At 43.1% G+C, this 12,594-nt stretch overlaps 1 protein-coding gene across 3 annotated transcripts in view; it reads left to right on the forward strand.

The window, feature by feature from the left end:
- WWP2 (WW domain containing E3 ubiquitin protein ligase 2) overlaps nucleotides 1-12,594 on the forward strand; it is a 179,958-nt gene that overhangs the window by 108,089 nt on the left and 59,275 nt on the right. For all 3 annotated transcript variants that reach the window (XM_033218840.1, XM_033218841.1, XM_033218839.1), the window contains one exon: nucleotides 1,012-1,139. In XM_033218840.1, the coding sequence (XP_033074731.1) occupies nucleotides 1,012-1,139 (128 nt within the window). The remainder of the gene's footprint in view (nucleotides 1-1,011; nucleotides 1,140-12,594) is intronic.

Below are 12,594 nucleotides of genomic sequence, written 5' to 3' on the forward strand. Positions count from 1 at the left end.
GAGACGGGTTTCACCGTGTTAGCCAGGATGGTCTCGATCTCCTGACCTCGCGATCCGCCCGTCTCGGCCTCCCAAAGTGCTGGGATTACAGGCTTGAGCCACCGCGCCCGGCCTAAATCCCATAGTTTTCTTTGTGATTTGGGTCCATTTCTGTATTACTTCTCATTTATTTGGATGGATTGTTGAGTCATCTTTTCTAGATAAAACATATCTAGGCCAGGCACAGTGGCTTATACCTGTCATCTCAGCACTTTGGGAGGCTGAGGTGGGAGGATCGTTTGAGCTCAGGAGTTCGAGACCAGCCTTGGCAACACAGCAAGACCCCATCTCCCCAAAAATAAAAAAATGAGCCAGGCGTGGTGCTGTGCGCCTGTAGTCCAGCTCCTGGCTAGGCTGAGGTGGGAGGATCACTTGAGCCCAGGAGTTTGAGGCTGCAATGAGCTATGATTTTGCACCACTCCAGCCTGGGCAGCAGAGTGTGACCCTGTCTCTAAACAAACTAACAAGTGAGCGACAACAACAAAAAGTGTCACCATACGCATTGACTAAAAGTTGTTTAATGCTCCTTGACTTTTATTGCCAAGGGAATTATCTTTCTAGCTATAGAGAAAATTGCTTTGGATAAAAGCTCTTCTTGCCTAAGGGGGGAAAATTTCATCTGAGCCTGTCAGTGATTCTTGTTTATTTGTACCATTTGAGCCCAATAAAAATAATGTGATGGTCACAGGATATTTTGCCAATTATTTCAGATGCAGAGGCAATTCACTTTGGATTTGTTTACTTGAAGTGGAAAAGTTTACATAAAGTTACCCTCTGAGCTTTTACCAAAAAGGAAACTTCCCTGGGTCTCTCTGCTTGGAACCAGCTTCTGTTGAATCCAAAACTAGAGGGGCTATTAAAGGTCTTGTTTCCAATAAATGGCAGGAGAAGGGAATATGATGACTTAGGCAGGAAACACTTCTGTCCTTTTCAGTGACTTATGTCTGTCTGCTTTCTACTTTGAACCCCCAGGACGCACAGACATTCAGGTGCTGCAGCCAGAGCAACCCCAGCAACCGGCGAGCAAAGCCCAGGTGCTCGGAGCCGGCACCGCCAGCCCGTCAAGAACTCAGGCCACAGTGGCTTGGCCAATGGCACAGGTGAGTGATGGCACTGCACGCCAGCCTACACTGAAGCCGTGGGCTCTCACCCGTTCTAACGTGGACACGGGATCCTGCCCACTGTGTCAGAATAGAGGGTGGGCATCAGAAGGCTCTAGGACTAAACTGGATTTGAATCCATCAGTCTTTCTGCTGACCCATCTTCTTCTATCTCTGCCATATTCTGTACAGCCGTGGTTATTCTCCATATGAGTTTGCTTTGCTAAAATACTCATTTGCACAGAAATAAAAAGTCCTATCTTTCTTTTTTTTTTTTTTTGAGACGGAGTCTCGCTCTGTCGCCCAGGCTGGAGTGCAGTGGCCGGATCTCAGCTCACTGCAAGCTCCGCCTCCTGGGTTCCCGCCATTCTCCTGCCTCAGCCTCCCGAGTAGCTGGGGCTACAGGCGCCCGCCACCTCGCCCGCTAGTTTTTTGTATTTTTTAGTAGAGACGGGGTTTCACCGTATTAGCCAGGATGGTCTCGATCTCCTGACCTTGTGATCCGCCCGTCTCGGCCTCCCAAAGTGCTGGGATTACAGGCTTGAGCCACTGCGCCCGGCAAAAGTCCTGTCTTTCTATTCATTTCTTTTTCTTTTTCTTTTTTTGAGATGGAGTCTCACTCTGTCTCCCAGGCTGGAGTGCAGTGGCACGATCTTGGCTCACTGCAAGCTCCACCTCCTGGGTTCACACTATTCTCCTGCGTCAGCCTCTCGAGTAGCTGGGACTCCAGACACCTGCTGCCACGCCCGGCTAATTTTTTGTATTTTTAGTAGAGATGGGGTTTCACCGTGTTAGCCAGGATGATCTCTATCTCCTGATCTCATGATCCGCCCACCTTGGCCTCCCTAAGTGCTGGGATTACAGGCGTGAGCCACCACGCCCAGCCTTTCTATTCATTTCTTGTCTGCATTGGAGTTCATGTTGGGGAGGCTATCTCATTTATACATGGCATCTTTCTGATTTCCTTCACGTAAGGAAATTATCAGACTAAGGAAATATAGGACTAAGTATTGTTGCTAAGAGCTGAGTCAGATGATGGTACCACCAGTGAATGGGTTGAGATGCTGACTAGGGCAAAGCCAGGTAACTATGGGGGTGTGCTGGGGCCATCCCGACGGGGTCCCCATTTGAGAGGAGATAGTCCCGTCCACGTGCACAGAGCTTCCCCACATTTGGCTCTGCTTCCCCGTAAGTGAGACGGGAAGGACCTATTTCAGAACAACTCATTTTCTGTCCTGCTCTCCCTCTCTCTCATCAAAACAGAGTCAAAAAAGAAAAAGAAAAAACAAACCCATTCATTTCTCTAAACTTCTCAAAGACTGTCAAATCTTTAGTGACTGCTGGTCGTTTGTCTTCATTTGGGGCAGTTGGGCAGGGACGTAGACGTTTCGCTTCCATGAACTGTAGGTAGAGGAATGCTGGCGTTGAAACTGGTAGGTGACGCTGAGATAGTTTTCTAATGCTCGTGACAGCAGAGGTGTGGCGTGAAGGCCAGGAGACTCAGAGCAGCGTGGCTCTTCATGGAAGTGTTGTTGTGGCATTGTTAAATGACCTCTGTGTGACAAACTTACTGAGTGGAAGAAATTGATTTGAGTTCCTTTATAATACCCTTCAGTTCTCTGGCAGCACCATATGGGGGCTTCAGAGTCCCCATGGCTGCTGCTGTTGCCTGGATACCCTGTCGTCTTCAGTGGACCACAAGATGGAGTGGTCTGTGTCCTACAAAGCGCACTGTGAGTGCAGTGGCCTGACCTCCTCCCTGAAGTTTGGGACCTGCCTGAAGGCCTTGAGTGAACTGACTAGCTCACCCTGAGCCTTGGGGAAGAGGAGGAGCTGCAGGTAGGGAGTCCTGGGGCTGCCATCTCAGCCGCCTGGTGCCCCTGGACCACCCATTGTATCCTCGTGCTGGAACATCCAGTGGTAGCTGAGCCTGGCCTTCCTGTCTGTGTGAAGGCGACAGCAAAGTGATGGCCGTGAGCCATGGTATAGAGAACCATAGGCAGCTCTGCGAGCATTTTTCTCTTAGAAAACTCAGTGGCTGTGGAGGAGGGCAATGTTTACAAATGGGGACAGGGGACTGGCTTTTAGGAACCAACTGATTCCCAGGTGCCATGGCGGAGCTACCAGTGGCTTTGTTCTGCCAGAGGCCTGTGTTATTGGGATCATGGTTTCCTGCAACTACTTCTACTTTTCCTATAAAAACTATTGGTGAATTGACTTTCTTTGGTGATAGTCCTTGAGTCGCTCTTAGACGTTTCAATAGAGCTGTATTTCCCCTACTTTTATTTTTAGGTACCATTACTTATTGTCCTTATCTCTAGGAACATTATGTTCTAGCAGACAAGGCAGGTGCCAGCTGTGTCTTCAAAAGCTGAGTGTCTCTAACCTCGGACTGCCTTGGAAATGTTTCATGATGGTGTCTCTCAAAGCCCAAATCTGTTCCTAAGATCCGTCTCTGAAGGGCAGTTGTATTTTAGGGATTTCTGCCCACTCCAGTGCTGAGGCCTTGATGTCCATCTCTCCCCTTTCTGCTGTGATGGTGTTTTACCTTTACCTCACAGGCAGCCTGTACTTGATAAACGTCTGCCCCAAGGGTATAGAACTGTGTCACCTTTGCTGTTGGGAGCAGGCAGAAGCTCCTCTCTTCAGCAGCGCAGGACCAGAGGGGGTGTGAGGGTGTGAATGAGGACATCTTCATCCCTCAGTCTGCTGCTGTGAGAACTCTGAGGACCAGTTCCAAGATGGTGGTGGTGGGGAGCTCTGCCTCCTGGAAGAGTCTCCACAGACTTGCGAGATTTATTTAGCAGCCTTTTTTGGCTGCATGCTGCAGTTATGCATGAAAAAGAAATTTGGGGCCAAACTGGAGCTGGATTCCAGGTGGTTTTTTTATGTGGTCACAGCCATAAAGTATCCATTTTTATAAAACGAGTGAATGGCAGCCTGTCTGTATAAATATTATATTTCTAATTTCCAAAAGTGGAATCAAGAAATAGACTAATGGCATAGCCCTTCATAGAGACTTGTATGGAATGATTTACTTGCTAATTCTTTATTGAAGACTTTACCCCCAAATTTACCTATTTTACTTCTTCCCTAAATGTAATTTCCATACACATCAGTCAGAAGTTGCATCAGCTGTGGTCAGGTTCCGGTTCTTCATCTTTAATGTGTTTAAGGCCCAGTGACTCGCTGGGTCTTAGTTTTCTCATTTATAAAATTAGGGCAAAAGTTGGGCGTGGTGACATGCATCTGTAGTCCCAGCTACTCAGGAGGCTGAGCCAGGAGGATCGTTTGAGCCTAGGAGGCAGATGTTGCTGTAAACTGAGATGGCACGACTACACTCCAGTCTGGGTGACAGAGTGAGACCCTGTCTCAAAGAAAAAAAATTACAGCAAAAGTATATATCTCATAAGTTGTTATAAGGAATAAATTATAGACATAGCTTCAAGATATTATGGGTTTGCTTCCAGACTACTACAATAAAGCAAATATCACAAAAAAGCAAGTCACATGAATTTTTTGGTTTCCCAGTGCATATAAAAGTTACCTTTACACTATACTGTAGTCCATAAAGGGTACAACAGCATTATGTCTAAAAAATGTATATACCTTAATTAAAAAATACTTTATTGCTAAAAATGCTACCAATTATCTGAGCCTTTAGCCAGTGGAAATCTCTTCGCTGGTGGAAGGTCTCGCCTCGATGTTGATGGCTGCTGACTGATCAGGGTGGTGGTAGCTGAAGGTCAGGGTGGCTGTGGCAATTTCTTAAAATAAGACAACATGAAGTTTGCCGCATCAGTTGACACTCCCTTTCATCAAAGATTTCTCTGTAGCACGCGACGCTGTTAGATAGCATTTTACCAACAGTAGAAAATCTTTCAAAATTGGAGTCAATTCTCTCAAACTTTGCCACTGCTTTATCAACTGAGTATACGGAATATTCTAAATCTTTGTTGTCATTTCAACAGTGTTCACAGCATCTTCACTAGAAGTCGATTCCATCTCAAGAAGCTGCTTTCTTTGCTCATCCATAAGACACAACTCCTAATCCATTCCAGTCTTCTCATGAGATTGAAGCAGTTTAGAAGCATCTTCAGGCCTACTTCTTATTCTAGCTCTCTTGCTGTTTCTGCCACACCTGCATTTCCTTCCTCCCCTGAAATCTTGAACCCCTCAAAGCCATCCATCAGGGTTTGAATGGGCTTCTTCCAAACTCCTGTTGTGTTGATATGTTGACCTCCTCCCATGAATCACAAATGTTCATAATGGCATCTAGAATGGTGAGTCCTTTTTAGTTTTTATTTTTTAATTTTTTAAATTTTTTTTGAGATGGAGTTTTGCTCTTGTTGCCCAGGCTGGCGTGCAACGGCATGATCTCAGCTCACTGTGGCAACATCCGCCTCCTGGGTTAAAGCGATTCTCCTACCTCAGTCTCAGGAGTAGCTGGGGTTATAGGCATGTACCACCACACCCAGCTAATTTTTGTATTTTCAGTAGAGATGGGGTTTCATCAGGTGGGCCAGGCTAGTCTTGAACTCCTGACCTCAGGTGATCTGCCTGCCTTAGTCTCCCAAAGTGCTGGGATTGTAGGCCTGAGTCTTTAGGAGGTTTTTAATGGATTTTTGCCCACATCCATCAGAGGAATCATGATCTATGGCAGTTACAGCCTTATAAAATGTATTTGTGGGTTTTTTTTGTATTTTTTTTTTTCGTTTTTTGTTTTTGAGATGGGGTCTCGCTCTGTTGCCCAGGCTGGAATGCTGTGGCATGATCATGGCTCAGTGTAACCTCCACCTCCCGAGTTCAAGTGATTCTTGTGCCTCAGCCTCCAAAGTAGCTGGGATTATAGGCATCTGCCACCACATCCGGCTAATTTTTGTGTTTTAGAGACAGGATGTCATCATGTTGGCCAGGCTGGTCTCAGACTCCTGACCTCAAGTGATCCACTTACCTCGGCCTCCCAAAGTGCTGAGATTATAGGCGTGAGCCCCTGTGCCCAGCCATAAAATGTGTTTCTTAAATAGTAAGACTTGAAAGACAAGATGACTCCTTGATCCATGGGCTACAGAACAGATGTTGTGTTAGCAGGCATGAAAACAACATTAATCTCCTTGTATATCTACATCAGAGCTCTTGGGTAACCCGGTGCATTATCCATGAGCAGTAATATGTTGAATCTTTTCTCCTGAGCAGTATATCTCAACAGTGGGCTTAAAATATTCAGTAAACCATGCTGCAAACAGATGTGCTGTGATCCAGGCTTTGTCGCTCCATTTATAAAACACAAGCAGAGTAGATTTAGCATAATTTATAAGGGCCCTAGGATTTTCAGAATGTTAAGTGAACATTGGCTTCAACTTAAAATCACCAGCGACATTAGCTTCTAAGAAGAGAGACAGCCTGTCCTTTGAAGCTCTGAAGGAATTAACTTCTCTTTAGCTATGAATGTCCAAGATGGCATCTTCTTGCAATAGAAGGCTATTTTGTCTACATTGAAAATCTGTTGTTTAGTGTAGCCAACCCCATCAATGATCTTAGCTAGATCTTCTGGATAACTTGCTGCAGATTCTTCATCAGCATTTTCTTCATTTGCACTTTCATGTTCTTTTTGAGGTTTCTTTTCTTAAACTTCATGAACTAATCTCTGCTATCTTCCAATTTTTTTTCTGCAACTTCCTTGCCTCTCTCAGCCTTCATAGAATTGAAGAAAGTTAGGGTCTGGCTCCAGATTAGGCTTTGCCTTAAGAGAATGTTGAGGCTGGTTTGATCTTCTTTTCAGACTACTCAAACTTTCTCCCTACCAGCTTTTCTTGATAAGGCTGTTTTCCGTTCTTATCACTCAAGTGTTCACCAGAGTAGCGCTTTTAATTTCCTTCAGGAACTTCTCCTTTGCATTCACAACTTGGCTAACTGGCACAGAAGTTTCAGCTTTGGCCTGTCTTGGCTTTCAACCCACCTTTCTTATCACTAAATGTAATAATTTCTAGTATTTGATTTACAGTGAGAGACATGTGACTCTTCCTTTCACTTGAACACTTAGAGGCCATTGTAGGGTATGAGGAGAGAGAGAACAGCCAGTCGGAGGAGCAGTCAGAACACACACAATATTTATTATTCAATTTGCTATTTATTTATTTATTTGTTGAGACAAAGTCTCATGCTGTTGCTCAGGCTGGAGTGCAATGGCGTGATCTCGGCTCACTGCAACCTCCTCCTCCTGGGTTCAAGCGATTCTCCTGCCTCAGCACCCCCCAGTAGCTGGGATTATAGGCGCGTGCCACCGTGCCCACCTAATTTTTGTATTTTTAGTAGAACTAGGGTTTTACCATGTGGGCCAGGCTGATCTTGAACTCCTGACCTCAGGTGATCCACTCGCCTCAGCCTCCCAAAGTGTTGGGATTACAGGTGTGAGCCACCATGCCCGGCCCAAATTTGCTATTCTATATGGATGCGGTTTGTGGCACTGCAAAACAGTGGCAGTAGTAACATATCAAAGATCACTGGTCACAGATCTCCATGACAGATATAAATAACAACTATGAAAAATTTTAAGTTGGAAACATTGACATATTGTGAGAATTACCAAAATGTGACACACAAACATGAAGGGAATTTATGCGTGTTGGAAAAATGATGTTGAGAAATAGACTTGCTGGATGTCAGGTTGCCACAAGCCTTCAGTTTGTAAAAAAACCACATAGTGCAACTCAGCAAAACAAGGTATGCCTGTATATAAAACATGCAGAGTGCTTGGCAGGGTGCCTGGCACAGAGCTTTTATCTTTATGAATAATTTTATGGAGTTTTAATTAGACAACATGAATATATATATATTTTTTTCACTTCGTTTTTCTTTTTTAAAATTTTCTTGTAGAGATGGGGGTCTCACTTTGTTGCCCAGGCCGGTCTCAAACTCTTGGCTTGGATCGATCCTCTTGTCTCGGCCTTCGAAAGTGTTGGGATTGCAGTCGTGAGCCATTGCATCCAGCCTATTTTTATACATGGTTTCATGCATCTATGTGCTCTTCTTCTTTGCTTTTTAAAAGTGACCTCATACTATTTTGCAGTTAATATTCCGTAATTCATCTAACCATTCCTTAATTCTTGTGTATTTCCCTGTTGCAAAACAAAATTCTGCTGTAAATACCTGCATACAGCTTTGTTTCTTCTTGAGTGAAATTCTTAAGTCAAAATATGTGAATTTTAAAAAATGAGCTCTAGTGTGTATGAGCAGACTGTCTCATTAAGAGGATCAATCGTATATCCAAAGTAGTCCAAAATGTTCATAAAGTGGTATGTGAGGTTTATTTTTTTCTGCAACCTTGTAAATATTGGTTTATAATTTTTTGCTAATAGTATTAAGTGCCACCTCATTGGTTAAAATGTTTAACCTTGTTGCATTTCCTCATTTACTAGTTGCTTAACTTTCTTTTTTATTGTGTCTTTTTTCATAGTATTTGATCATTTGTCCTTCAAAGATTTAGAAGTTTATTTTAGAGGCTTATATAAGCTCTTAATATATTCTAGGTATAATTTTTAAAAATTGTAAAAAACACACAACATGAAATTTACTATTTAAACCATTTTTAGGTGTGTAATTCGGTGGCATTAAGTACAATCACAGTGTTGGGTAACTGTCAGCACCAGTGTCCATTTGCAGAACTTTTTCATCATCCCAATGGATTCTCTGTATCCATTAAACAATAACATTTCCCCCCAACCTGCCCACCTCTCTCCCACAGCCCATGGTGACCCCTAATCTCCTGTCTGTTTCTGCATTTTCTTGTTCTAGATACCTCATATAAGTGGACTAATGTGTCCTTTTATGTCTGGCTTATTTCACTTAGCATGGTGTTTTCAAGATTCATCCATGTTGTAGCATGTATCAGAATTTCCTTCCTTTTTAAGGTTGAATAATATTTGATTGCATATACATACCATATTTTGTTTCTCCATTCATCTGTAGATGAACATTTGGGTCATTTCTACCTTTTGGCTATAGGAATAATGCTACTGAGAACTTGGCTGTATAAGTATCTGAGCCCAAGCTTTCAGTTCTTTTGGTTGTATACCTAGGAGTGGAATTACTATGGTAATTGTATATTTAATGCCCATTAGGATGGGCGTGACGTGTAGCTGCAAGTTTTATCTATTTATGATTATAAATTTTCCCATATCACTGTTTTGCATTTTATCTTATTTCTGTGAGTATTGCAGAAAAGGATTTAAGAATTTTAAAAATAATTAAGCCTGCACAGTTAAAAAATGTGTATAATAGGCTGGGCGCGGTGGCTCAAGCCTGTAATCCCAGCACTTTGGGAGGCCGAGATGGGTGGATCATGAGGTCAGGAGATCGAGACCATCCTGGCTAACACAGTGAAACCCCGTCTCTACTACAAAAAAAAAAAAAAAAAAAGTGTATAATTTAACTTTTTGCGTCAATAATGTAAAAGTTCTTGTCTATAAAATGAGATACTTTTTTTTTTTTTCTTTATGGCCACATTGGATCTGCAGAGATAAATACTTTCTTCTGTTTTCACTTGCTTTCTTCATGATGTTATGTTATCAAAATAAATATCCCATTGGAGTTTATAGTGATATATGTATCACTATAATATATAACTATAAATATATATTTATACATAATATATATTATATAGACATCTATGTATATACAATGAGGACTGGGTCTAAATTATTTTCTATACTGGGATCCTATTATCCCAGAGACATTAAGTAAATATGTCATTTTTTACTGTGATTTTATTTAGTGTTGATCACTTTTCACATCCTTACATACGGTGAGAATTTGTTTCTTGTTTTGAGTAAGTCCCATATGATTTTTATTACTGATGTGTTATCGTATTTTCTTTAATGTCTGGAAGAGCTAGTTTTGCCTCTTTTTTTTTCCCCTCCATGATGTTCTTTGATCGTTCATACATTTTCAAAACGAATTTCAGACTTTGAATTCTTTGAAGCACAGTGGGATGTAAGTAGGAATCGTGTTCATCTGTATATAAACCGAGGAAGGATTTTACCTTCCCGTCAATCAGGTAACCCAGTATGGCTTTGTCCATTTTTAAGTTTTGCTCCTTTTCCCCCCATGTAATATAACTGCTTTTCTTTATATGAGCTTCAGTCATCCCCTGCTGTGCTAATTACGAAATCTTGGTCCGGTTTTGGTTGCTCTCGTGAAGAGCTGACTGATCAGCTGCCTTGGCAATGCAGTTGCTTGTGTTTCACGGGTGAAAGACACCAACTGCTTTACCGTGGCCCACACATTATGAGCTGATCTTCAGTAGAAAGAGCTTCTGTTGTTATTGGTGCTGGCTTTATATGTGCTTGAGTGCAGGGCCGAAAAATCCTGAGTGTCCACCATGAGCTTGTGATATACCGTACACACCTAAGCATCTTGGAACACACAGTGGGCTGGCAGCGTCTCTAGGATTAAGCAAAAGAATTTCCAATTCCTGATCTTTTTTTTGGCTGTGACTAGAGTGTGTCTCAGTCCTGAATGAATATGTGATTCATAAAGTTAGAATGTTTAACCAGCATCACAGAGGGAACCTTGTGAAATACCCAGGGTTATAGAAAGCAGACGCCATGCAACTGCCATCTTACTGCTTACCATTTGGTACCCCCACTTTCCCTCCTTGGTACCCCACTTTCCCTCCCATTTGGGAAACATCGAAGCTGTCTTCACTCCCCACGCCCACTGTTTTTACTTCATGGTGTTCTGGTTTGCGTAGTGGTTCTGCTATTTGCTGACTGCACGCGCCTCTCTGAGTGGTCCCTCTGTGAGCCTCAGTTTTGTCTGCAGTGAAATGGGAATAATAATATCTTCCTCATAAGGGCATTGGGAGGATCAGTGAGCTAATAAAAGTGAACTTGCTAAAAGCAATGCAGGATCCTGGGTTGGATCTTGGAACAGAAAGAAAACATTAGTGCAAAAGCTGGTGAAATCCAAATAAAGTCTGGACTTTAGTTAATAGTAGTATACTAATTATTATTTTAGCATTGGAAAATATGCCATGATTCTATAAGATAGTATTATTAAGGGAAACTGGTTGAAGGGCATACTGTCTTTTCAGATTTTCTGAAAATAATATCCAAATTAGTGTAAAATAAAACAAAAAGTACCTGTTTGTGTGTGCATTTTTTTTTTAGAAGGAGTCTCGCTCTGTCACCCAGGCTGGAGTACAGGAGTACAATGGCATGCTCTCAGCTCGCTGCAACCTCCCCATTCCCGGGCTCAAGTGATTCTCGTGCCTCAGCCTCCCGAGTAGTGGGGACTATAGGCATGTGCCACCATACGCAGCTAATTTTTTGTATTTTTAATCGAGACAGGGTTTGCCATGTTGGCCAGGCTGGTCTTGAACTCTTGACCTTAAGTGATCCCCCTGCCTCTGCCTCCCAAAGTGCTGGGATTATAGGGGTGAACAACTGTGTCCAACCTAATTTTTGTAGAGATGGGGTTTTGCCATGTTGACCAAGCTGGTCTCGAACTCCTGGCCTCAAATGATCCGCCTGCCTTGGCCTCCCAAAGTACTGGGATTACAGTTGTGAGCCATTGTGCCCAGCTTAATTTTTGTATTTTTAGTAGAAACGGGGTTTCACCATGTTGGCCACGCTGGTCTCGAACTTCTGACTTCAGGTGATCTGCCTGCCTTAGCCTCCCAAAGTGCTGGGATTACAGACGTGAGCCACTGTGCCCGGCCAAAAGAACCTGTTTCGTAAATGATAGTGTTATACAAATGTCAGGTGGTTTTATTTCAAATATCTTTCTTTTATTTTTTATTTTTTAATTTTTAATTTTTAAAATTTTTAGGCCGGGTGCAGTGGCTCAAGCCTGTAATCCCAGCACTTTAGGAGGCCGAGGCAGGTGAATCACGAGGTCAGGAGATCGAGACCATCCTGGCTAACACGGTGAAACCCTGTCTCTACTAAAAATACAAAAAAGTAGCTGGGTGAGGTGGCGGGCGCCTGTAGTCCCAGCTACTCGGGAGGCTGAGGCAGGAGAATGGCGTAAACCCAGGAGGCAGAGCTTGCAGTGAGCCGAGATCGCGCCACTGCACTCCAGCCTGGGTGACAGAGCAAGACTCCGTCTCAAAAAAAAAAAAAAAAAATTATTTATTTATTTATTTTTTCCGAGATAGGGTCTTGCCTGTCACCCAGGCTGGAGTGCAGTGGCGTGATCTCATCTCACTAGATCCTTCGCCTCCTAGGTTCAAGCAATTCTCCTGCCTCAGCCTCCCGAGTAGCAGGGATTACAGGTGCCCACCACGACACCCGGCTAATTTTTGTGTTTTTAGTAGAGATGGAGTTTTACCATCTTGGCCAGACTGGTCTCGAACTCCTGATCTCATGATCCGCCTGGCTCGGCCTCCCAATAGTTTTTAATTTTTTTTTTTTGGTATTTTTTTTCTTTTCTTTTCCCTTTAAAACTCTTCTAT

Source organism: Trachypithecus francoisi, unplaced genomic scaffold (genome assembly GCF_009764315.1).
Source record: "Trachypithecus francoisi isolate TF-2019V2 unplaced genomic scaffold, Tfra_2.0 Lachesis_group10, whole genome shotgun sequence".
NCBI classification, from domain to species: Eukaryota; Metazoa; Chordata; class Mammalia; order Primates; family Cercopithecidae; genus Trachypithecus; species Trachypithecus francoisi.